Source organism: Ambystoma mexicanum, chromosome 14 (assembly GCF_040938575.1).
Source record: "Ambystoma mexicanum isolate Mex_15411 chromosome 14, UKY_AmexF1_1, whole genome shotgun sequence".
Classification (NCBI taxonomy): Eukaryota; Metazoa; Chordata; class Amphibia; order Caudata; family Ambystomatidae; genus Ambystoma; species Ambystoma mexicanum.
This window is the reverse complement of record NC_090940.1, coordinates 188,105,979-188,132,105: the sequence shown is the minus strand read 5'-3', so window position 1 is coordinate 188,132,105 and position 26,127 is coordinate 188,105,979. Positions and strand designations below refer to the sequence as shown.

Sequence of the window (26,127 nt, the reverse complement as noted above, 5' to 3'; positions counted from 1 at the left end):
ACTGCCACAGACACCAACGTGCACAGCATTTGATGTTCCGAGACTAAACAAATGGACAGTTTCTACAGTTTCCCACTATAAAGGAGGAACCTCTTGCCCTGCAAGGGTGGCATATATTTAGATAATAAATATACCACCTGATTACCAAACCTCTAAACACACCAGGTACCTTGGAAGCTCTAAGCAATAACTCCTCCAGGAGAAAGATGTAGTGAGGAACGTTTGGAAGGAATGGAGATCATGGTCAGAAAGAGAGCAGAGAGATGGATTTGGCTGATATTTAACTAAGAAAAAGATTGCCACATGCCCCCCAGACTGGACATTTAGGGAAACATTTGTTAAAAAATGAAAAGTTATTGAAAGCAAATAAACAATATGTTCGGCCTACTCCCATTCATTTGCCCATAGAGGAAAAGTCACATTTCTGCACAGCACACAGTGAAAACCGCTGGAAGGAATTGGACCAGGTATTAAACAACTTGGGCGCGATGCTTTGACTCTATTTTCGAGTCTCCTAAAATTACCCATGGTGCTTTGTAACCGTGAGGCTTTTCAGAAATGAAAAATCAGCCCTTTTTGTTTGATGCGAGAGATAACCATGGTTAGAACGGGTATAACTGGGGTTAGGCAAAAAAGTGCAAAAAATGCCATTTGGAGAAGGAAAAAGTTTGAAATTGCATCAGGCTAGATGTGGGGGGTGGACACCATGAGAAATTGGGGAGGGGCTGGGAGCCAAGGTTAGAGTGCGAACGTTTCCGCATAACCGCAGTTATACTGGGGATATCTGCAGTTATGGTACAAAACTGGATCGGAAATGAAAGTGTGTCTCACGAAACAAGTGTTTGCGGGGAGAGGGTTGGGGGGGAAGAATTGAGAGGAGTGGGGTGAGCATGGTAAGAGTCTGGGGGCACTTGGTGAGGGCCTGTGGGCGCAGGGAAGAGTTTGGGATTTTGCACGCTTTTTACAGAATAATCAGTGTTATTTATAGTACATTGCTTACCACCGAAAAAGTGGAACATTACAGCTTCAGTGAGGTGGGGGGATTAATGGATGTGGCCAAAAAATATGGATACCGGGTAACTTTAAGGAACCAAATGGTGTAATCTGGAAAGTGGACATGGCCAAACGCCATGGCTAGTGGACCCCAACGAAAACCTATTGGGGCAACATATCAAGGGGTGCAATTTGGAAAGTGGACACGGCCAAAGACCATGGCTAATGGGCCAGTTTAGGAACCTATTGAAGCAATATGTAGAGTGGCCACGGCCTTGTGGGCACTGGTCACGCAGAAGGCCATGGCTAGTGGGACCGGAAGAAAGCTATTAGGGAAACACGTAAAGGGGGGGCACAGCCAGTGGTCATTGACGAAGCTATGTCTAGTGTGTTTGAAAGAAAAATAGTGATTTCAAATATGCAGTGGGCATGGCTAAGGCCTGTGGGGCCGAAAGAAACATTCAGGGAATGTGTACAGTGCACACAGTAGAAGGGCGTGGCTAGTGGCCTGTAAAAAACAAAACAAAAAATAAACTTGCAATTCACTGAAAAAACCTTAGTTAAGGTGCTGTTAAGTGACACAGATTTAACCCAACAAATCCCTTGAAATTCAGCGGATGTGGAACGCCATGACCAGCTTAAATAAACGCATTCCTGTTGCAAAGCCCATGAGCACATACATACTATAAGAGAAGGGATTCACAATGACATACAAAATGGCATTATGGGGGGACATAACATTATGGAGAACATCAAAGAGAGCGCGCAAATTAAAGTTTGTCATGACTTCCTGCATCTGCTGAATTTCAAGGGGTTTGTTGTGTTAAATCTGTGCAACTTAACTGCATCGTAAGTAGGGTTTTTTCAGTATATTATATGTATCTGTGTGTGAAAAAGGCATTCCATAACTCACCAATGACCACAGGTATTTGGTTACAGGAAAATAGGCCTTCCCTTGGATTCCTCATGCTTTGGAGTAACCTACTCTTGGTAGTCAGGAGGCTATTGCAAAAGTAGACCATTTCAATAGGAGCCTTTAAGGGACCTTACCTCTCTTCTGCACCATTGGCATTCTTAAGAGTACTTCCTTGAAACAGGTTAGCAGCAAAACACGCCAAAAATGCCTAGAAGTTACATAAGGAACTATTGGCTGGTAGCCTCAGTGAAGTTTACAAATATAAGAGGTCAAGTTGGGATTTGATGTGGGTATACTAGCATGGGGATTTAAGCGTTACAAACACCTATGTGGTGATGGACCATAAAACAACCGATGGCAAGCTTTGCTTGAGTTCTGGAAATGATTGCAGAAAAGATGTAAGGCCTACACAGAGGTCAGTAACATCAACACACAGTCTGGCAAGACTATTGGAAATACTGCTGCCACACCAGCATGGCATGAGGGGTATTCGTTAAACCCATACTGAACTCTTGTCCAGGCGGCCTGAACTCTTGACGATGCTTGTCAAAAACGCTCAGAGCTTTAACCAAATCATAATTAAGACGGCTTGCCAGATCCGGGAAGTTTATTTCATAAGCAGATCATTGCCTATTGAAGGAGAAGTTCCTGTTTGACTCCTGGGAATGTCTATTACCTCCACTGGGTAGGATGCGATTACATGCATCGATTTGATTATCCTAAAGAGGGCGAGGCCGCTGTCATTCTAGTGCTAGTTAAGGAAACGAGCAGACTTTCCGCGTTGAGTATATATACACATTTAATAGGGTACAGGCCTGTGATTTTAATAGACGTGTCCACCGAGACTCAGAAGTATGCTTGAGTTTTTACGATACATTATTAGCGTTTGAAGTAGTAATTAATTTGTTGGAATGTCCGCCAAGACTCCATAGCATCCTTGCATTTTCACAATACCTAATCAGTGTAATGAAGTAGTAATTCATTCTTATTAATTACTTCTATTGTGCATTTGTGTGTAGGGAAAAATAATTACTTTATGCTTTGTTAAAAGCTTTATGGTATTAAAGTTTTTCAAATTCATGTTTCTACCTTTTGGGTTCCATTTTTGAAAGTGTGCGTCTAAATGGATTGAGTTTTAACTGGTGAGATATTTACATTTGTGAGTAAAAAGGGTCATGGGCCTTTCTGTGTAATGCACATACAAAATAAGCAAGTGGGGAAATGCTAGTCTGCTGCATTCAATGCATCTCTGCAGTCAATGAGTGTCCCTTCTGTGTGTTTGAAATACAGCCATCTGAATTCAACAGGGACATTTCAAGGAGGCGCGAGACGGCTCATTTATCATGGGGAGTCCCATCTCAAAGTCCAACTCTTCTTCTAGTAGGTAGTGGCCCACATTACGGTCTTTGGAACCATTCCTTTTAACAAACCCACAACTCCTCCTTTCAGCAACAACTAAGAAATGTGCCCACCTTGAAGAGCTCTGCCCCACATTGCTGAGAAACTTCTCATGCTATTATTCCCTAGGCAGGAACTATGCTGTGGCGGTTTGGACTGCTCAGCATATACCTTCAAGTTACCATTAGCCATTCTAGGACCCCTCATGACCATGTGTAAGTGCCTAACTTCCAAAGACTTGCGTCCTTGGCTGCTCACTCCAAGAGTTCGCCCAGAACTACAAGGCACATACTTTACGTGGGTACTGGCTAGAGAGCAAAGGTAGTCATGTCAAGTGTCACACGGCAGTACTTGCAGGGATGACCGATAGCAAGGCAAACAAATTGAATAACCCCGAATAATCAGCCCAGGGGAGGTACCCAGGGCAGGAAAGGTACTGAAATCCAACTTTGCTTGCTGAATAGCTGAAACACTAGCGTGGTTGCACCATCGAATTTCATCTACTCAACTAAACTGTACTTTGCTGTTTACAACCACTTTTCAATGCTTCCCGTTTCCAGCTATCGGTAACAAATGGATGCATATGGGAAGACAACATGAATAAAATTCCATAAGGGAAAAACTCCTTCTCAATCAACACATTACATTACATTTTGCAGACTTATGGTCCTCCAAAAACGACCGACGTGCACCAACGCGATCACAAAACTTCCCTGCCACCTATGCTTGTAGCATCCATTTCCCGCTCTCCCATTCACTAATCTTCCTCTTGCTCATTTTCTTTCCTCCAGCAAACTAAGATCTGGATACGCCTGGCGAGGCACACTACTCCACTCCATGGACAAACCTAGGCCCTCAAACTGGTACGGTGGCACGGGGTAAAAGCATATTAACAAAACAATGGATCCACCGTTTGAAGATGAGCCAGAGGTCCAGTCAGATTTGCTGTACACCCTGTGGCCTTCCATGCACATCACCATTTGAAGACTTGGAAGAGTCTGCTCTTTGATCCGTTCTGTTGGGAACCGTGCTTCTGCCTTTAGACCAGTCACAGAAGGCCAGACCAAATAAGACTAGCAGAACCACCACAATGTTATCTAAGACTACTATCATGCGCGACAAGGGACCCTTGTATTATGAACTAGATATGGGAGTCATTGGAGCCCTCTGATCTGAACTCTGCTGCTTACATCATCTACCCAACACCAAGCCCATGATTATTAGAACCGTAGCACAGTAAGTGGGCAGTCATGAACATTTCGAATTTACATTGATTCAAGACCCTGTGATGTGCTGTGCCATGCCATTCCCCAGAGTTCTTGCATTGTAAACCATTTTGGATTCCGCGAAGCTACACAAGAAATCTACTGAGGCATTGGATCATCGCTTTATACGGCAGATGTTATTTCAGAAAACAAAAGCCGAGGTCTGGCACCTGCTATGCCCCTGGGGATGTAACAGGCTCGAACAGTGAGTTCTGTTTTTTAGTGTTTGAATTATGCAAAAGAAAAGGACAAAAAGTAAAACAGCTGAAGAGAAATAGGAGGCACCTAAAATACATAGGCATTTACTATAGATGGCAACATCATGGGAGACGCTCAAAACAGCATTCTTCTGTACACACTTTATAAATATATCTCACAACTCCAAAGGCGACAACAACGTTTCATTAGAGATGGTGATGGGAACAGGTTTCTGAATAGAAATGTGCATGGAATACTGCTGAACTAGCTTCCTGCAGAGTGGCCTATTGGCTCGCAGCCAGTAGCGGCTACGCACAGGGTGCTGTAAGCAGGGCTTTTCGGGAGGCTGCGTTGCAGCAAAGGTGCATGTGTGTGCCCATGCTCCTACCCCTGCCCATCTTCCTCTTCTTTGAGCCCTACGCTGTGGGCCACCCTCCACTTTTTTCAGCTGATTCCAGCCGTGTTTTCCTCCTCCCTCTTCGACTCTGAGGAGGCACAGAGGCGCTTTGGAAGGACGCTGGTATATGCACACGTGTATATTCGTGGGATTAGTGACATGGGGATATTCTAGCGACACTTTGGGGTATGCTCGCCCTGGCCTTACTAATGACAAGTAGATGAAGGGTTTAACGCTTGACTTTGGAATTCACTTGGCAAACAGCAGCTCTCGTGCACTTTGTGTTACGTTATCTGGTCTGTTTTTGAAGGATTGCCCGTCATAGGTTCCATGGAAAGCACATACATGGTCCCTTCAGTAATACGGAATGTGCTATTGGAGGGCAGGGTTTCCCCTCAGTTGCATGAGGCATCCCCTCATGCAAATAAGCCATTCTTCGCTGATTTAGTATATGACCTCATTAGTGAGCACACCCCTGGAGGCAGTGATCGAAGTGAGCGGGAACGGTCGGGAGCGGTGTTGCACTACTTTTTTCGGTACACTTCTATCATTGCCTGGAGGCGGCAGCTGTTCTGGCTGGTGAACAGCAAAGGCCCGACTGAAATAAGGAGGGGGTGGGGGGCTTTGGGAGTGGGCAGGCATGGTGATACAGTAGCACCAGTGGTAGACTGCACCCAGCATCTTCCCAAAGGCAGGGCGAAGGAGCAGAGACAGCTAGGTAGTATTGCTGGGCAAGAGACTGCCTCCGTGCCAAGGAAACCGTGCACCCTGCCTTTTAATGAGGTCATGGTGGCCAACATACGAGTGGGAGCAGTCAGGAACTGGGCCAATCTTACTGTAGTTCTCCTTCCCAGTCATGCCAGCATACAGGCCCTTGGGCAACCCTGGAGTTGGTGCAGGGAATCTACTCCTAATAATGCCCTGGCGCACAGCAATCTACACTGGGCGCTGCACATTCAAGTGTGTCACAATGCATGCAATCTGGCACACACCACCAACAATCTGGCACACACCACCAACAATCTGGCACACACCACAAACAATCTGGCACACACCACAAACAATCTGGTTTACCCCCCCAGCAATCTGGCACACACCACCAACAATCTGGCACAGGCCCAATACTCCCTGGGTACTGGCCAAGGCCTCAGCTCATGAAATCCCAATATACACCGCCCTCTACACATGCAATACTGTCAGACCCACCAATACAAGTGGGGCAGTGCTGCCTCTTGCAAGCTGCAAATAAAAGCTTTCACACGTGTCTCACTTCTAATAGAGCCCCAACCCCACCCCCAGATTGAACTGAAGAGGCAAGCTTCCGACCGCTTTTCCAACCTCTATATTCAGCTCTACCAATTTCGTGGACACCAAGTTCAAAAGTTATCACTGACTCCAATAGTCGGGATGGAAGACAATAGCTTCAAGGGGCATTTTACGCCTGTATCGCTGCGCCGGGCGCTGTATTTCCACCATGCACTATTTCGCCCCAGCCTAGCTGTGGAAAGCGACGGTTGGTGATCTCACGCTAGGATGGGTCATTGCAACCGTAACATTTCACTTTCCGCCTTCTGCAAATAGAGCCCGGCCTAGAGAGCGTGGCCCCGACCTGAAAGGAAGAGGAGCAGAGTTCTTCAGATAAGATCAGACCGTAAAACTGACCAAGCATTACTTTCAATACTGATGCCATTAGGTAAGGCTGAGGAACAGTTATCGACTTTCTGGAGGCAGTGAGCCATTGTGATTCAGTATTAACCCATGGCTAGGCCTGCTTTGCTATGAAGGTTGGCTGGTTGGGTGTCTGCTCCCGTTAGCACTGAAGTCTGCTCTGTATTCCAAGGACCCGGGGAAGACCGATGAATCCTCTTGAACACGCCTGGTGCAACACAATCACTCGCAGGTTTCCACTGCATACACTGTTCACAAACAAGCAGCAAGCTCAATTATGTCCACGACCATATGGGAAGTCCCAGCTTAACACAGGTAAGCGAGGCAAGTATACGGCAAACGGTCAATAGTCTGTGACAGTCAAATGATATGATATGGCATTTATAACACGCCTATACACAAGTGTTTCAAGGCACGATGAGGGAAGGGAGGGGGGACAGAGGGAAGACAGACAACGATCATACTAGGCCAAATGTCATTCAGATCGCGCAAGAGCATGGGAAGGGGGAAGGGATACAGTGCGGTACATGGGTTAATAGAATAAATAACAGTAGGTAAAGGACGGACAGCAGGTGGCAAGGGTAAGAGCAGACATCAGGTGTCAAGTTCTGGTAGTGGGACTGAAGGGGTAGAGAAATAGTCCCCAAGTGCGAGGGATGCCAGGAAGGCAGTGCAGTTAAGCGCCTGGCGGTGGAGAGCACCTGGGCCCGAGATCAGAGGGCAGCCAGGTGACCAGTGCAGTATCAATATCAGCCAAGAAGTCAGCAGGGGAGTGGAGGAGAAAAAGCAGAAGCAAAGGGAAAGGTTTTGAGGTGCTTCTGGAACCGGAGACAATTCTCCTCAAGTTTCAGGGAGGCAGGGAGGCTATTCCAGTGGGAGGCCCTAGCCAAAGAAAGATCTACCACCAACTCGTTGCTTGGAGAAGTGACTGACCCAGAGGGAGTTGGAGGCGGATGAGCGAAGAGCTCGAGAAGGAAGGTATTTAGGAAGGGAGAGTTGAAGGTCTAGAGGCCCCAGGCCCCAGAAGACCTTGTGGACAATGCAGAGGCTTTTAAACTTAATCCTTGCAACTACTGAGAACCAGTGCAGAGATTTCAGTCCTTGATAGATACATAGGCAAGTGTTCAATTGTTCCTGTACTATACACTTTGAGGGGGCAAAGCAAATCAACAGTCAGTGAGACAATATCAATTCAAACTTAAAGGGCAGGGCTCTGTACGTACGCGCTTCCGCAGGGCATGAATAATGAAGTAAGAATAAGACAACCGTGCAGCTCCGGGGTTCATGTCAAGACCGCAAATGTTAAAACAGTGGTAAAAGGGACATCCTGGTGGCTGCGTTACACATTTCCTTCAGAAGGGTCTTGAGTAGTCTCACCAGATTTGTAGGTCTGAATCCAATGGGTGCAGTCTTGAAGCAAGAGCAATCGTTCCCCTACTGACGTTTACTTCCTATTATTTCAGGTTGGTGCAAGAGTAAAGGAGTAAAGAAGTAATAATACCTAGTCCCAAAGGGGGAATTTCTTTGGCGAGAAAAACTGTAGGTTAACTCTCAAATGGATAGATCTTTGTAATGCAAACTTCTGTGCACCTAGTAAGTAGCTCATGCAAACAAAGCTGTGCTTTTACCCCCTGGTTCTGCTTCAGATCAGCCAGTAACCAAGCTCTTTGTGTGGCACTCCTCTTTGGATCTAAACATACATGAGGAGCTCGGCGAGTGGAAGCAGGCTCTGAAGTGCCTACTGATTCCCATTATCTGTTGGGAGTATTTGTACTCCCTATTTTAGTTTTTGGACATTTTGCCTACTATTGGGGAATGAAAGTGGCTAGGACACAAAAGCAGATCTGGAAAGATGGAGCCCCCTTAACATATCGTGGATGGGTAGGATGGCTCCAATCAAAATGGCGACCCTCCCGAGGTTCATTTTTTTCAAGCCGTGCCGATTCCTCCAGGAACTTTTTAGGAAACTAAATAGGCTTTCAACAGCAATTATTTGGAATAATAAAAGGCAAAGGGTGGCCCTACAACTTTTGATAGCCCCAAGATCTAAAGAGGGCCTGTCAGTCCCAAAGTTTCATCACTGCTATCAAGCCGCACAAATGAGGGTTATTAAGCAATGGTTTGTGACATATGTAAGGAAGCAGTGGGTGAAAATAAAAAGAGCGGCGGTGGGTTTCCCATTAGCTGAGGTCTTATGGCTTGCTAAAGCAAATATACAGGAAGTATGCATGCGTGCCAAATTACAGCACTGCTGGAAGATATTTGGGATGAGTTGTTAAAAAGTACAGGGATCTCGTCAATACCTGCTCAGTTCATGCTCTTGTTTCGCAACCCACAGTTCTCCCCGTGAATGGTGGGGGAATCCTTTCCGACACTTCCGAGGGGCAGGGTGTGTGCGGTTAAGAGACGTCATGCAAGAACAGGAAGTAATGTCTTTCAAAACAGTGTAAACAGAACTTTGACCTGGGAGGAGGAGAAATGAGTTATTAACAATTGAGGCACTGTGTATCACATTCACTCAACATAGCAGCTAACAGACAGCCGACCTCGTTCAAAAAATATATTACGAACCAATCGGGGGATAAACATGGAGAAGTGGCTCTATACAAAATCTTGACGGAAAACCCAGGGACTGCGACATGGCCCTATATGGGTAAGTGGGAAGCAACGCTGGGTCACCAGATTGCTCAAGAGGATTGGGAATTTCTCAGGGCTAAAATATACCCAAATTGATACCCAAATTGAGTAGATCCATCCAAATAAGGGAAATCTGGTATAAAATATTGCTCCAATGGCACTATTCCCTGGTGTGGTTACAGAAGATGCTCCCAGAAGCATCAGTCAAGTGTTTGAGGGCCTGTAAAGGGAGGGCAGATTGGGCCCACATTTGGTGGACGTGTTCGGGTATCCAACCATTTTGGTGAACAGTTGATGTCTTCAATTAACAAAATGCTTAAAGCAAATTTTGCTTAAGGAACGGAGACTTGCCTGTTGGGTCATGGAAGCAGCGCCACAAAGTAAATCACAATGTAAAGCATACATTATATTAGTGTTGGCAGCTATCCTGGTAGTTGCCAGGAGCTGGAAGAACAAGGCGGCCCAAACAGACCACGAAAAGTTAGCAAAGGTTTGGAACATCCTAGCGATGGAATGGATGACATAATAGCCAGGGGGAATATGTGAAGTTTAGACAAGATTGGGGCATGGTGTTGTCGTACCTACGCAGTGAATATAGGTATCCGTTATGTCCACAGAACCTATTGTAAACTCTCCATGCCTACCGTATATGGTCCTGAAATTGATTACAGAATGTCCATGTTCAGTTCTTCAGATGGGGGGTGGGAGGGATCAGAGACGTAGCCAGGATTGTCTAACAAGTGGAACCTGAAGCTAATATAGTTGGGCCCACCGCAGTGACATCAATATCTGTAAATGCCCACAAAGTGCTGCTGAGTGGGCAATTACAGACTTTGGGTGGGCCTTGCCCGCTCAGGCCCTACCCTGCCTACGTCTTCGGTCGGGATACAGGGTTGTTGGGGGTTCTGTTGCTTTGCTGTATATGGAAAAATTTCAATAAACAATAAGAAAAAGTGTCTAGGACGCTGTTTATCCATATGGTTGCGTCAAGGGATAATCTAACCCATATACAGACATCGGTAGCTTTTCTTGGTGGCGAGGACGACATGGGATTGAAGGGGTAAGACTTCGATATCAAGCAAGCAAAAGTCCATAATTTGTAGGAATCTCAAAACCTGAAACGTGTTAGCTCAATCACGTTATCATTAGCAAATTAGCCAAGACAATTCCAGCAGTTGGAATCAATTTAGAGGGGACGTCTATACACTCAAGGACTAAATTCCTGTGCATGAGCTACACAGCGAATGTGCATAAAGTACAGTTGCACAGGTCAGAGGGCCACAAACTGAAAAAAAACAACTACCATACAGGAGCCAGAGAATTAGCATTAGCCAATCCAAGGTAGAGTCGGCCAGAACTCCCGAGCAAGCACTTTATATAGGTCTTTCATAAACAAGGCCACGCCCCGCGCCCCCTCCCATCCATTCTGGATTCATACACATGATTGGAACCAGAAGCTACTAGATACAAGCTCCTAAGAAATAGGTTATCAAAAGCCACTTAAAGGACCACTATAATGCCGAACCATAGAAGCTTCAAAGCAGCTAACCAGAAGGTACCCGCTTATTCAAATCTCGCGAGACCAGATGGAGCAGCAAATTGAACTCCAGAACGAGGATGGGTTTGAATTTACAAACACACGGCTGTAATCCACAACAACGAAACGATAACTTCAAACACTGCCTAGGAAGCATAAGCAGTGTTACAGATCTTCTTTTGCACCATTACATAACTTGCGCAAAACAGTTTTGAATGAAAACTGCCAAGGTAAAGCAGGAGGAAGCGAAGTGTGCCAGAAAGGGCGGCAGTAAGACCAAACCTATTTAATGCAGAAGATGGCTATCTGGCCAGTAGAATAGTGAGTCCAACCACCTCAAGAAACAAAACTGGGTCAACTCTGGCTACACAGAGGCACATCAGAGTTCATGGCACAGGCTTGGTGGTCGAGGAATTGATCCCACAAAAAATAATTTGTTGTCAAGCACTGGCGCTCAACATTTTCAGATAGCCGTACTTAAATCTACGTGACAAGCTCATAATCAGTCAATGTATAGCTACTTTATAGAGTACTCTTTTTGCCACTGTGGAGCGTCTCAAGAGCATGCAAACTGTAGAAAATGTGTGGTATTAATCTCAGTAACATAACAGCACAGAAACATCAGGGGCATAAGGGAACATCTGAAAGAAAATACCATGTTTAATATTTGTTCTAATTATAAGTTGAGGAGGGAGGAGGTTTTACAATGAGTAACACTACAAAAACACAGTGGGCTCATGTCGAGAGGCGCTCAGGTAAACCTCTGAAAGTAGACTCATGCTAAGTGTTGAGGAGAGTGATTCATTAGAACGAAAGGAGTTTTTTCTGCCCTCCGCACAGTTCCCGTTTCTGAAGAGGCCTTTCTGAGCAAGAGTAAACATCTTTCAAATTTACTGGGAAACAAAGACTGAAGAAACTACAGCTATATTACATTTCCAATGTCATAGAAACTGTTATGGGGACATGTTTTTGTACCAGTTGGGGGTCATATCCACATTTCTAGGTTAATCCTACGTGTTACAGGAAGGACATTTTGCTCCAATAATAACGTTTTGAACACTGTGCATGGACTGACCAAGTAAGAATAGCTAATTGCACCAAACATGTTTACATAAAGGTACATAATAAAGAAAAGTAGGGCTTGTGTGCCAAAGGCAGGCGAGAGAATCTACTATGCATTCTTGAAATAAATTGTTCTCAATCTAATGGACAATTTGACCCCTTCATCAAAAATTAAGTGTGATGAAATTGAGGACTGAGCAAATCGATACATTTTTAAACATGACGATAACACTGAATAAGACTGGTAAAATGGCAAAAGTTTAGTGGGAGGCAGTTCCTCATGTAGGTCGATTTCATTGTGAGAGGGTGACCGCCATCTAACAGTGATAAAAAAAGTGCAGACATCCCAAATCTACCGGCGAGAGCAATGTGGCTGAAGGAACTAGGAGGACACAGAACAGACACACGGGGGTGCAGGGTGTGTGGGGGAGGTATCCCTTCTTGATCCTCTCCCACAGAAGAATATATTCAAAAACTTCAATTTCAACAGTCAATTACCTGCTTGGCTTCATTTCACACTATTGTCCAGGCAGGTCAGAATAACAATCGCAAATAAAGCACCGGAACCAGAAATGAGTGATCACAGGCACAACTTGCATTCTTTGCCCAGATACATACTCTATGAAACTGTTCAAACGTTTGGTGTACTGTAGATTCAAAGAAGGGTGTGGGGTTTTTAGCTTAATCCACAATATTACTATAGTGTTGTGTACGTTTCAGGTAGGTAGTATTGAATAGCATTAAAAGTATTGCTGGCACCATGTGAAAAAGAGCCTCTCCAAAACACAGCAAATCATACATTTTCCAAAATTATAATGGCATGAAAACGTTTTATCCGATTGGCAAATAATTCCTCTTAAATCGGAAATTCTACAGCTCGGTGCTCTTTTAAATTGATTCAACACACGCACTTACCACAAGTTCCGTGAACATGGAATCCAGCTCTTCCACGGGTGGCATTGGCAAGGATGGCTCCATGCTCTGCAAGGCAAATCCACTGTCCTGCCGTAGCCGATAGGTGATCTCTGGGTGGTCATTACTGCGGAAGCAGCAGAAGATGAAGGAGATCCCACGACTACTCCTTTTTCTCGGCGCCATGATTGGAATCTTGGAAATTCCCTCTTGCTACTTATCCCTGTAAGAAAGCAAGCATTGAATGTTCAGTCGTGGAAAAACTATATGTATCTGACATTCCTAAGGAAAAACTAGTGGATGAGACAGGCAGGTATAAGAGCACAGTGAACACTTAACACGCCAACAGCGCACTGCAGGTATGAGTAAGGGAAGGGGTGAGGGGTACACTGTACAGCAACAGAAGAAACCATCATAAACCAGCGGTCTGCAGTTTTCCCCCTTCACTTGTTGCCAAGCAATGCTAGCGGTTTCTGTATGCATTCCCCACAATCTACATTGCAAGATTGCCAGCAGCCCAGGAAACACAGAAATGCAGGCATTTCATAGGGAGGACAGCTCGCTGTAATACAGACAGGCGAAGAAAGGAGGAAGGACAAGCCAAATGCACAGCGCGTCAATGCATCACCCGATTCCCGCTGCAAAAGCCCTCGCTCAACCTGCACCTGTATGCCGCTATAGGGACCTGTAAAGACTGAGTTGGGCCCATGGAGCTTCACTTAAAGTGCCAATGTGAATGCAGATGCAATGCTGTGTGGGCACAGGCTAATGTGACTAAGGAAAGAAGGCACACCAGTATCATTGCCCTTTGAAAGGATGGGCTATGCAATCGAGTCTCACGTTGATTGGGTCGTTTACTTTTATAATTTCGCCATCAGTGCCACTACTGTGTCTACGTTATCCTAGACACTAGTCACAGTAGTGAACAAATGATCACGTTTCATTTCCCCAAATCTGTTCCACTGGGGAGAGAAATAGTGGAATTGCACCGGAAACTTATCTGCAGCGACTTCGGCAATTGCCAATTTTAGTATCTCTTGCTGTAATTCATATAAAGGAAACTACTTACAAACTATACCAACTACCTAAACGCACGGTAAGGATCGGACAGCATACATCAATGTAGGCACTGAACCTTTCAGAGGGGTTCAATCGAAACACACACAGGAAACAGACCTAACAGTTAACTAGTATTGCACTTCATATATACTGGAACTTTTCCCATGAGAAAGTCTTTGTCAGCAAGTAGATTTGCAGATCTAGCAGGGGCTTCAAGCGGCTGCTTAACCTTAATAAAAGTGGGGCCAAGAACAAGCACATAACTGCGAATAAGCCCAAGTGCCATCAAAGATGCTTTCAAACCACCAAGCACTACTGATCAGGCCCATTGGGGAGTCTGACTAGCCAAGCTCGAGCAGAAGCTCATCCAACATTGCCCTTCAAGAGTCGAAAGATCGGCTCGTTCCCTGTTCCTCTCGTCAGTTGGAGGCACATTACTAAACACAGCAGGAGAGACTCTCTGGAACAACCGCCCCTGCTCCCACATTAAGAAGATCCTCCTCTTTGTAGAACACCTGGAGACATTCCTTTCCAAGCTTTCATTCGCCTTGGGAGCCTTACTGGCTGAGGCCAGAAGAGTTTTGTGGGATGTTTTTACCCATGCATCATGATGGCCAGAACTCTCCAGAGAGTGCACAGGGAAAACATGAAGAATAGGCTGCCACCCATTTTTGCCTATGTTGTGAGCACAGGAGGGCACTGCCTAAAACCACCATTGGGCAACACACACAGTAGCCTGAAACCATTGGGAATGGCAATGCCGATTGCCAAAAGCAACCCAGAACTGTGGGGAATTCATTTTCTTAATGTCAAAAATGGATGCAATACTGGTGCTCACCACTATCAGAAAGCCGGCGTTTTAAAACCACCAGACTTTTGTGTAAAACCGAACAAATGAACCCAAACCAGGCCAAGGAAAGACTTGCTAAGAGGTGGATACAATGTAAAACTATATTCTGAAATGACTAGAAGGAAGTAATTATTTAATGTATATATAAAAAATAGCTGGGGATGTCAGCAGCTTAAGTGAATTTGGGTTTAAAGCCACTAAAATCAAAATGTTTAGAATAAATGAGTGACCTACTTGTGAGTGTCACATAGATTTAGGTTACAATTGTTTAAATGTCACAGTTTTGAACTTAGAATCAGCATTCTAGCTGCATGTGCAAAAATTGTAAGTTGGATTTGAATGTAGAAAACTGGGAACTAAAGTGACATTTAGCTGAATTCTGCCCGACAACTACCCCTGACAGGAGTTGAACTGGCTCAACCACTCTTCCCAGGCCTGACTGCATCCTGCTGCCCCACCAAAAGGAGGTAACATCTCTCTGATTGAATTAGGGGAGTGGTACCTGGGGACTACAGGAAACTAAACAAAGCACTGTCACTGGCTCAGCCAAATGTTATATTGGGGGGGTCGTAAAATGGCTTCCTCTTGGGAGACACTGGGAGGGGCAGTGCCTGTGAGAGCCAGCCGAGCTTAGGGGAAGTTGATAAACCAGAAATTCCACCATGTGCTTTGGACAACCACACCCCTTTGGGGCCAGAGCATGATTTTAAAAAGATGGATAATTCACAGTGCGGACTTGTCAAAATTATATAAATATCATCATTTTTGTGATTTTTCTGTGCACATTTTAATAGGTGTTAGGACCCTGTGGGATGTTCTTGGGGATAGTAGCGGAAAAAAGGTTGTTACTCCAAATGTATGCATGTTAAAAATCTGACACTTTATCATCTGAAACCCATATCCCTGGTGCACATGTGTGTAAAATCTGGAATGGTGTAGAGGTCGTTATCTGGATGAAAAGGGGAGAATTCTGTCATAAGTGGACACAACATCGTACAAAGACAGGGATCGGATGGTTTGGTGCTACAGAAAATATGTTAACTGGACCTATAATATTAGAAAAATGGTACATAGATAAATATGTATTTGGGTCAGAAATAGATTTGTGTGCAATTTGACAAGGGGAGGTTCCTCTGACCATAAAACCTACAGCATCACTCTGACACTCCATTTCTTTCCCCCAATCATGGGAGAGAGGAAAGCTTGGCCAATGATAAGTGAGAGGGGCAGGCTTAGCTAGGCCCAGGCACACACCCATTTTCAAAACACATAAAAGGAACATTGAAACCCAGGTAGAGACATTCACTTTCCACTTTCTTGCGGGACGCTTTGCATGGAGACTTCAGACTTCACATCCAGAGATCCAGACTTCAAATCCATCAATCTCCAGAGACCAGAAATTAACTCCAGAATTTGTAACAGAGGCCTGAATCCACAAGCTGAATCCTCTTCAGCAGGCCTCAAAACCAACCAAACTATTCAACAGCCGGGCGAGCTGTTTGAATTCTTTGCCAAGAACTTTTGCAAGAACCTGTAGCAGTATCCAGAAAGCAGTGCTGTATCCGGAATAGAGAGAACCAGAGACCAGATCGCTGTGAAGAACTGCTAGCAGAAGTCCAGCCAATCCTGACCCGATCGTTGACGAAGTCGCATTCCTGTCCAAAATCTAGTGTGAGTACCCAGCTAGCACTGTGCCAAAACCAATCTCTTAGTTTAAAATAATCGAATCCAAACTATTTTAGCCTATTAGAACTGCCTCCTAGAATCGTGTCATTCTGTCATTTTTAAAACTGAAAACTGTCATCTGTCATTCTGAGCTTTAAAATTTCAAATCCGAAAAACAACCTTTACTAAATCGGCCGTATCTCCGGAACCATTTGTGCTAGGAGCGAGTTGTAACTGTCATCTTAAAGCGATGATTCTAAGATTTCCAACGAGCCTAGAACCGACTTCCTACTCCTTATAGTGCCTCCGTAATTGCTCTTGACGCACGTGACTAAATTTGCCGCAATTTGACATTTTGCTTAATTTCAGCCACGTGCAAAAATATTTGTCCTTGCTTTCCTTGCTGAAATTCTGGTGCAACCTGACAATCATTCATAGAGCATTGCTAAAGTGTTCCTGAATTAATTTAAGTAGCTGTCACCCACCCCGAACCCCTATAGGGAATTAAAAGCCTTTTTAGCATATTTTTCACTTAATTGCAACCACATCAAAGTATATTGCCTGTGTTTAAAACTCCTACCTGTTTTCCTCTAAGCTTGCTAGGGGGGAACTGAATTATATTGGATTGCATTTCTGTGAACTGTGCTTTTCTTCCATCTCTTTAACTTGCATAAAGGGGGGGGGGGGGAATTGTCAAAGAAAAGTGATTACATTGTCTTTTGTTGAAGTCATATCAAGTTTATTTTCTGTACTGTATTTTCATTCATCATTGCATTGTCCTTGAAGCCACAAAAGCATTCTCAGCTACATTATCCTCTCTATCACTTCTAAACCATCAAAAAGAGTACCACTGCAACATTATCCATTGTTGATCACTATCATCCTCACAAGTGTGCTATCAAATATTAATTTACTATAAAAGTGTGATAGATATATATTGTTTAATTTTCAAATAAACCTTTTAAATTTGCAAAACAAACCTACTTCTTGGCTCAGCAGGGTCGGGGGGATTCTGAGAGAGGGCTGTTATACAAGGGTTGTCATCCAGAGTAAATGAACTGGACATAAAAATACATCAATAAGGGCTTCCATCAGCATCCCAGACTAGGCATTGACTTCGCTGTAGTGTTGAATTGAAGTCGCTTACAGTTTCAGTGACTTAAGTGTGCACCGGCTTCCTTCTGTTATGCTGCATTTTGGGCCCTCTGTACCATGGGGCCTAGGTAGTCTTTACTGTGTTAGGTTTCATGCCTGCGTTGAATCACGCTCCCCCCTCTCCCTGCACCCCTTGCACTTAACTGTTCGTGAATGCTCCTAGGATGTGACGGTTCAGACCATTCCTTCCTTTACGCTTGGTTTGCTACCCAATCGACTGCTCACTGCTGGCACCGTATAAAATAGGAGGTAAACCAAATATATCCCAAAACCTGCCAAGAAACAAGAATTGGGAAAGATGCCGCCACCATCAGAAGAAATGTAATGCAAACATACATACACTTGCTTGGGCCCAAAATAGCAAGTATGCCCATTTGAAAATGCAAAACTTCCACTGACCTGTTAACTTTCTCCCAGAGATATTTCAAAGGGAGAGATCATGAGTGAAGAACTATATTTATGAAGAACAAAGCAATACTGCAGCTTGGCACTGTTTAATGTATTTATCAATATCTGTAGCTAAAGTTAGTGAATTGAAGATGAGTACATTACTACTGTGGTTTACCAATGCCATTAGCACGATCAATGGCAAGGATGCCATGTTTAATTTTGGTGGGAAAATGCATCAGCAAGAGGGTTAAATCAACGAGAAAGTGAGCGGATAAAACTGTGGGTGGATAGGAAGAGTCTTGTGTCACCAAAATAACATCGCCTAACAACGGAGATTCTGGTCATTGCAGTCAAAAACTGCACAGCATTTGTATGGACTAATCTCTTGCATTCAAAGTTTCCCCCTCGTGATAAAAGCACTAGTGGAAGGTGACAAAAATTAGAGTACTATGTACAAGGGTTGGTCCGCTCCAAAGTTTCCAAGAATCTTTAGTTGATGGTGTGGGGGGATCACTTGGGTTTCTGTGCACAAGAACATTCTGGATTATTCTGCCTTTAATGGTCTTGTTTAGGTGGTTTAATACCGTCATTTGTGGTTCGGCTTGTAGGCCCAGATGAGCTCATCTACCTTACAAACACGTTCCAATTTCTTTGCTGGTTTCTTATCTCTTGACCTGGTTCCAATACTGTTGTACAATGAGCTGAAGGTGTTTGAATCAAGCAAGTGGACATTGCTGTGGGCAAACCTACAAATTATTGTTTTTCAGCCAGTTGTACCTTACAGAATGTCGTATGATATATACCAAACAGGTTTGCACCGAATCCGAAAAAGAGTCCAGCCCAAACTACTATTTCCAACCAGCCCCACAGATTCCTTTGCACGTGTTGGTTTTCATTGCATGGATTTGTTCTCGATTTAGAGAGGCTCAGTGCAATACACCAGCTAACACACTTTTTCAGAACACTACACACGGACGAAAGGAAAGATTCATAGGAAAGTAATACTTCCATGTGAATTGCCAGGCACTTTAAAAGAAGCATGTCCCAGAAATCGCTGTTCAGATCATTTTCACACCCAACCCATTATTTCTCTTCCCGGAGGTACCAATTTTAATAAACATAGTGGACACTTTAATCACCAGAGTGGCAGGTGCCAGGATAATGTTGATGCAGAAGTGGCCCAGTAGGACAAATAAAAAAAAAAAGAAAAAGAAAATGAAGATTAGGCACGATTGCAGGTGCCAGGAATATTTCCACTTGCAGGCATATCATTTTCTGAAAAGAATCCTGCAGGATATCGTGGGCGTTGCCTGAACAGGTCCATAAGAGGTATCCGTTCAGGCTCATAGGATGGGAAAGATTCTTACAACTTTCAGAGGATCCCACACTGGCCAATTGCACGCAATTAAAAGACGCAGGCCTTAAAGTCTTTTAATATTCAAACCCCGTGTTGGCAAATTAGGAAGTAAAGATTATTTCGGAATCAAAATAAACAATTGTCGATTATTACGATTTTTTAAGTACATGACCGTCTACAAATGAACACTATGCAAAAGGAAAAATAACCTTTGGGTGGTTTAAATTGAAGCCAGCCTGGCGCCAGTGAATGTATAGCTCAAAGCAGGTGCATGTGTTCAAAACGTTATTTGATTCGAATCCAGGAAAGATCCAGGAAAGATCACCAATATTCGTAAAAGCCTCTCAAGTGTACGAGAGTAAACGCACCATCGTTTAGATAAACCCCTAGCCAGGCTCCGCCCCATTCTGACTCCGCAGAGGGCAGCACATCCTATACGCAGTGCTTTGTGCAATAGGCTAGGCGGGTAACGAATGGACGGTTTAGAATCGACCATAGCCACGGGCATTGCCCTGGTGGGTGAAGTCACCAAACCATTCATTTCTGCATGTAGCGACATCACAGAAGGGTAAACGAACATGCCCAGGAAGCTCGGTCACAACCACTCCCGACTGCTAGGTCACATCCTTCCGCTACGAGACTGAAAGTCACCCCAGATATGTCTCAGCCTCAATATGCGTCATTACTGAGATGTCGCCTGGGACTATAGGAACCGCACATTACTTCCTCCCTGCTGACCTCCAATAAGGCAGAAACACGCCTGGAGCAACTTGTGGCCTCAGCCAAATTAAATAATGAAGAGTCTGGCAGGCTGAGAGAAGCTCATTGCATTCTGGAAAGAAGGGATGATATGTCACTAATAATTAAAAAGATAATACCATTTTGCATTCATATAGCGCTATGAACCGTCAGGTATCTGAGCGCTGCTTATTACCACCCACGATGTGTGGGGCTCATTTATCGATCTCGGAAGGACGAAAGGTTGAGTTTGGCCCTGCCGGGATTTGCACCTGCGTCAGCAGGCCCTGCAAAGTATGCAACTGCAGTTAACCACAAAATGTGCACTCCTGACAGCTGATGAGTAAGAATTCGCAATTTGACAATAAGAAAAGTGTTGTGTGTATGTGGGAACTTGGGTTGGGGGGTCAGGTGGGTAAGACTCGTGTCTGATTGGTGGACTAGTCGCATGCAACTTTTTCCAGCATGTCCAATGCATTCTGTAGCATGCAAATGACTGTTGGAGGGCTTTAACTGTGCCATGTTTAGCCAGGCCTCAGTCCCATCAGTCTCCTGGTATTGCCCTTGAGCAGGGGCTTTGCAGGGCTCTCCGAAATGACTTTCCCAACCAGAACCGTTCCTTGCAATGTAAAAACAAATATAAGTTGCAATACTGATCTTCAACAATAGATGTCACTACCAGTCATGTTTAAAATTACAAAATCAGTTAGACATTTTCAATTAGGGTTTCAACCGGTTTGGTTATTGCTACAAATTAAATTATTGTCATTACACTAGTAATCAGTATACACGAACCAGATTTCTTTCAAAGGAGCTATGGGATTGCATAGTGCAGTGACCTATTTTGATTTGAAGCTCAAAAAAAAAAAAAAATATATATATATATATATACTATGCCTAAATTATCAACACCTCGCACCGGGCATACTGATCTTCTGATTTCTGATCTTCCATCCCTTATGGACTTGGCTTCCCTTGAAGACTCTGACTTTGATCCTTCAAATACTTATCTTACCGAGTTCGGCATTGACCCTGACTGGGATGTACGAACCAAACTTAAGGAGAAATCTAGGTTCAATCCACAATTTTCCGTCGGTGGATGTATTGAAGCATTCTATGATCTTTGTATCAGTGACCTTAGGAAATTACGTGACAGTACCAGCAAGAGCAGATATAATCTCACCTCTGCTCAGCTTACGGCCATCAGTGAATTACAAAACCTGCCGAATATTATTATTAAACCGGCTGACAAGGGTTCAAACATTGTAATCCAGGATCGTGTACATTATGTATTGGAGGCCAATCGCCAACTCAAAGATCGACTGTGCTATGCCCAACTCTCGAAAAATCCTTTCGATGACATACAGTCTGAACTTAAGGATCTATGTGTTAAGTGGGTTGAAATTGGTCTAATTGATGATGATCTTGCTAAATTCTTAGCTCCATCTTGTTTTACCATACCGACAATCTACTTTTTACCAAAAACACATAAATCTCTTGTACATCCACCAGGCAGGCCTATTGTTACCTTGTGCGGTTCTCTCCTTGAACATCTGGCTCAATTCATTGATGAAACCTTATCTCCTCTTGTCTCAGTTCTACCCTCGTATTTACGGGACACCAAAGATTTTTTACAACACATCTCTAATATACCCTGGGAGGAGGGCTTACTGTTAGCAACCCTTGATGTTGTCTCTCTTTACACCTCCATTGACCATCAAGTTGGTATGGATGCTTGTAAATATTTTCTTGATACTCGCTCATTGAATTTCTATAGCCATAGTTCCATGATCCTTGAAATGCTCTCTTTCTGCCTCAATAACAATATTTTCTTATTTGAGGGTTCTTTTTTCCGCCAAGTAAGAGGCACCGCCATGGGTAGTACTTTTGCCCCGTCTTATGCCAACTTAACAATGGGATGGTGGGAGGCCACCTTCTTAAGCGATCTACTTACATCGAGTTTTGCCACACATATTGTTGCATGGTGGAGATATATTGACGATGTTTTCGTTATATGGAAGGGCACTAAGGTTGAATGGCTTTTATTTGTGAAATTATTAAATACCAACAAGTCTAATTTGAGTTTCACAGAATCAGTACGACCAAAATTGTCTACCTCGATGTAGTGGTGACCCTTGAGAGAACCGGTTTTTGCACAGCGTTACACAAAAAACCTACCAATACTGGCCTGCCCTTACATGCCACCAGCTGTCATCCTACATCATGCAAACGCAGTATTCCGTATGGGGAATTCATTAGATATCGCAGGAACTGCACAGATCTAGTATCTTTTGATTACCATTGTGCCCAGGCGGCTAAGGATTTTATCAAGCAAGGCTATGAGCGCAGAATTATAGAACAGGCTTATATCAAGGTACGTGGACTTTCTAGGGATTACCTACTATACAGTATCAAGCCTGTCAAAACTACCGTCAATGATGACCCCCCGCCTGATTGTCACATTTGACAATGCATCTAATCAGGTTCGCAAAATTATAGAACGTCATTGGCGAATTCTTATCATTGACAAGGATCTCGGTCCTCTTCTCTCTAAACGTCCTACCATCACATATAAACGTGTACCCTCACTTAGGGACAAATTGGTTTCCAGCTTCTTGTCACCCATCAATACCAAGCCACCTTATATGAAATCGTTGATGGAATCCCCAATAGGATTTTCTAAATGTTGCAAGTGCAAGGCCTGCATTCATGCTATTTCATGCAAATCCTTCTTGCATCCGGTCACCCAATGTCATCAGCCCATTAGATACTCAATGAATTGTGATACCACTTTTGTGGTCTATGTGCTCTCTTGTCCTTGCATGAGATGGTATGTCGGGAGTACTACATGCAAGCTCAAGCTTAGAATATTACAGCATCTTAGGGCCATCAAAAACTCTGATCCCGCATATCCTATGGCCAAGCACTTCAAAGAAAAGCACAATAATGATCACTCTCTTCTCAAATTTTTTGCAGTGGCGCACATTCCGATTCACCCCAGAGGTGGGAATCGGGTACTTAAACTCAGACAGCTAGAAACCAGATATATTCTGGATTTCGACACTAAGTTTCCTATTGGCCATAATCTTGACGAGGAGCTTCATACATTTATAGGCACGTAGGTCCCATCATGTGCGATTTATCTACTTAAGATTGTTGTTTCCTATATCACTGATGTATTTCCGCGTTTACTCTGATTAGTTGATTATATTCCTTATATTTGCCACCAGTGTTCTTTTCCTCCCCCCTATTTCTCTCTGTGGATTCTTTTCTTCTCTTTGAATTTTAGATTTTCACCAATAAGATAGGCTATCCCTAATGTTGTATTTTCCTGGCTATTATTGTTATTATTCTTGTGACCTTATTGCACATTTGACACTTCTCATGTCTATATATTCTTTGCTGTAGTCCTGCATGTCCAACTTTTGGTGTTCTTCAACACCTTTTCCATTGTGGCTATCTGGTTTTGTTAAGATTATTATTATTATTTCAACCTCACCCGCTCTAATTTGGGTGTTATGCCAGCCTTATATAAATGCACATTGCCTCAGCTGTGATATCATTTTCCAGTTAAATGTCTTAAATTGCTCTTAATCATATGTGCTTACATAATCTAGTTGGCTTGCATAATGTTTATGCTGCCTACTAATTGATCAGCACTTGTACTTTTTGTTACCAATGCTTTTGTGATCTTGCCTCTTTGCACATGTATTCATGCCATCTCTGACCAACTTGCACTTGCACTTTATGTCATCTTGGGCCCAAATGCGCATTTCAGCTTACATCAATATGGTATATTGCTTGTTGCACCAAAGTTTTACAACATAGCCCCAATGCTGACTAGCTTTTATTATGGTATTTTTATCTGCCTATATGTATAATTTTTATGTTGCTTACTAACTGACTTGCACTTGCACTTTATACCATCAGGGCCTATGTGATCTTGCCTGTTTACACATCTTTACATGTTGCTCTTGATTAACTTGCATTTGCACTTTATGTTGATTTTGGTCAAAATGTACAATATTTATGCATTAATATGATATATTTATTACTGCTTTACATGTTACCATCATAGCTTTTAAGCTGCTTCTGGCTTTGTATTCTGGCACTGAGCCTTTTGAATAGTCTATCTAGACCAATGAGCTGCAATGTATGCTATCTTTCATATATTGTTGTCTGGCAAATTTTTAAATTACTTTCTTATACAATAATCAGTCTTATCCATTGGAATCTCATATTGGATCTTTAGGTTCATTGGAAGACCGTATGGCACTTTACATTTTTTGTGTTTCTGTAGTTTTTCTCAGGACACTATATGCATTTCATTGCAGGCCCTTGTTGATTTTCCGTTCAAATATGGCCGCCATCATTACGGTCCTCCAGAGTACCTTCCTCCAATTAACATAGATGATGGACTACATGCAACTGCTATTTGTGTCTCTCCATTCTGTGGTGCCACGTGATCAAGCGCTCAGTTGAGCGCGAAACGCGTTGTGGTTGGGCCGTTTACCAGGCGTCCTGCTTTTGTCTGTTCTGCTGTTTCCCCCCCCCCCCTATTTTGCCCTGTACACCTCGTGCAGGCTTTGTCCACTATTTTTATCATTAAAATCACTATTTAATCCTTCACGTGTGAGCTATGCATTCTTTACTTGGGTCCTCTCCTGCCACGGGATTGTAGGACCCCTCCTAGATTCACGGCGAGTGCGGTCCGCCCTGTTTCCTCTAGTTTTCCTGATATATATATATATATATATATATATATTTTGGTCAATACTTTTAAGCACATTTTTTATATTTAATCTACGTTTTAAAGTAGAGTTTACCCCCATTTCATTGCATATATGGGAAATCGATTGGGTGTGTTAGCTCACTCTTAATTAAGCAGGCCACAACTCATTTATAGGCTTCGGAATTTGAGGGAGCACCAGAACTTTTTTTAAGCTCCACCCCCAAAAATGTGTATCATGGAGACCCCCAATCTCTCTTATCCCCACTTAAAGAACTAACTGCCGGGTAAGGGAAGCAACGTATGCTACACGGCATTTATATCTAAGCCATCTGGATTGTTTTTGTTTGATTTATGATAGTCCCGTGCATCTGGTTAAGCAGAAGCTGCCTTCGGCTCCCTGTGCATTTCCGTCAGTTACTAGGCTCACTAACAAAGAAACTATCCGAAATAAACAACTTATATAAACAGACCAAGGGGCAGAGGTCGGAGCACTGCCGTGAAGACGAAGGCACATAAAAGAGGCACACATGAACAAGGTGAGAGAGAAAGACCCAAAGAGCCACATCTCAAACACAAAGTTGATAGTCGGAGAAAATGGCACGGAGATATGAAAACGATCAAAGGCACAAAGATAAGAGAACGGAGGGGCATACGTGTGAGGCAATCAGAGTGACAGGGACAAAGAAGGGAGAGCAGAAACATTAGTGGCTTCACTGGAGCACCATAAGGACTAGGAGTGGTGTGGGGAACGTGGGAACAGTGAACACACACACACACACAAACTTCTGCCTACAAGTAACAAACAGTTTAAACTGACAGTCAAATGCACACACCTGAAGAAATGGGAAAACTTAACATGGCGGTGGGCGTCACTAATCAACTTCCGGGGCAACAGTGGTCCTGGGATGAATATCGGTTTCTAAACCATCCATCAGCCCCACACCTCTAGCACACCAGAAGGGATCCTAACAGATTGGAAGCACAAGTCAATTCTAAACCTCTTTGTCCAATTTTGTTAAGGTGGACGGAACAGCAGGCTTATCTCCGAAAGGTCATGGATAGTTGCAACACAGCGCACATACAATTATTATCTAATAATAAAAGGGACTGTCCAGTCAAGGTTGTATTATAATTTACTTTATTATTATCACAACAGACAGTTCTAGCACAATACAAAATACAACCCACCCTGTACAGG

The 26,127-nt window shown here is 43.6% G+C and overlaps 1 protein-coding gene across 4 annotated transcripts in view; it reads right to left on the bottom strand.

Annotated features, from left to right (window-relative positions):
- DAAM1 (dishevelled associated activator of morphogenesis 1) overlaps positions 1-26,127 on the bottom strand; it is an 896,952-nt gene that overhangs the window by 359,211 nt on the left and 511,614 nt on the right. For all 4 annotated transcript variants that reach the window (XM_069638889.1, XM_069638892.1, XM_069638891.1 and 1 more), the window contains one exon: positions 12,987-13,206. In XM_069638889.1, the coding sequence (XP_069494990.1) occupies positions 12,987-13,169 (183 nt within the window). In that variant the 5' untranslated portion in view covers positions 13,170-13,206. The remainder of the gene's footprint in view (positions 1-12,986; positions 13,207-26,127) is intronic.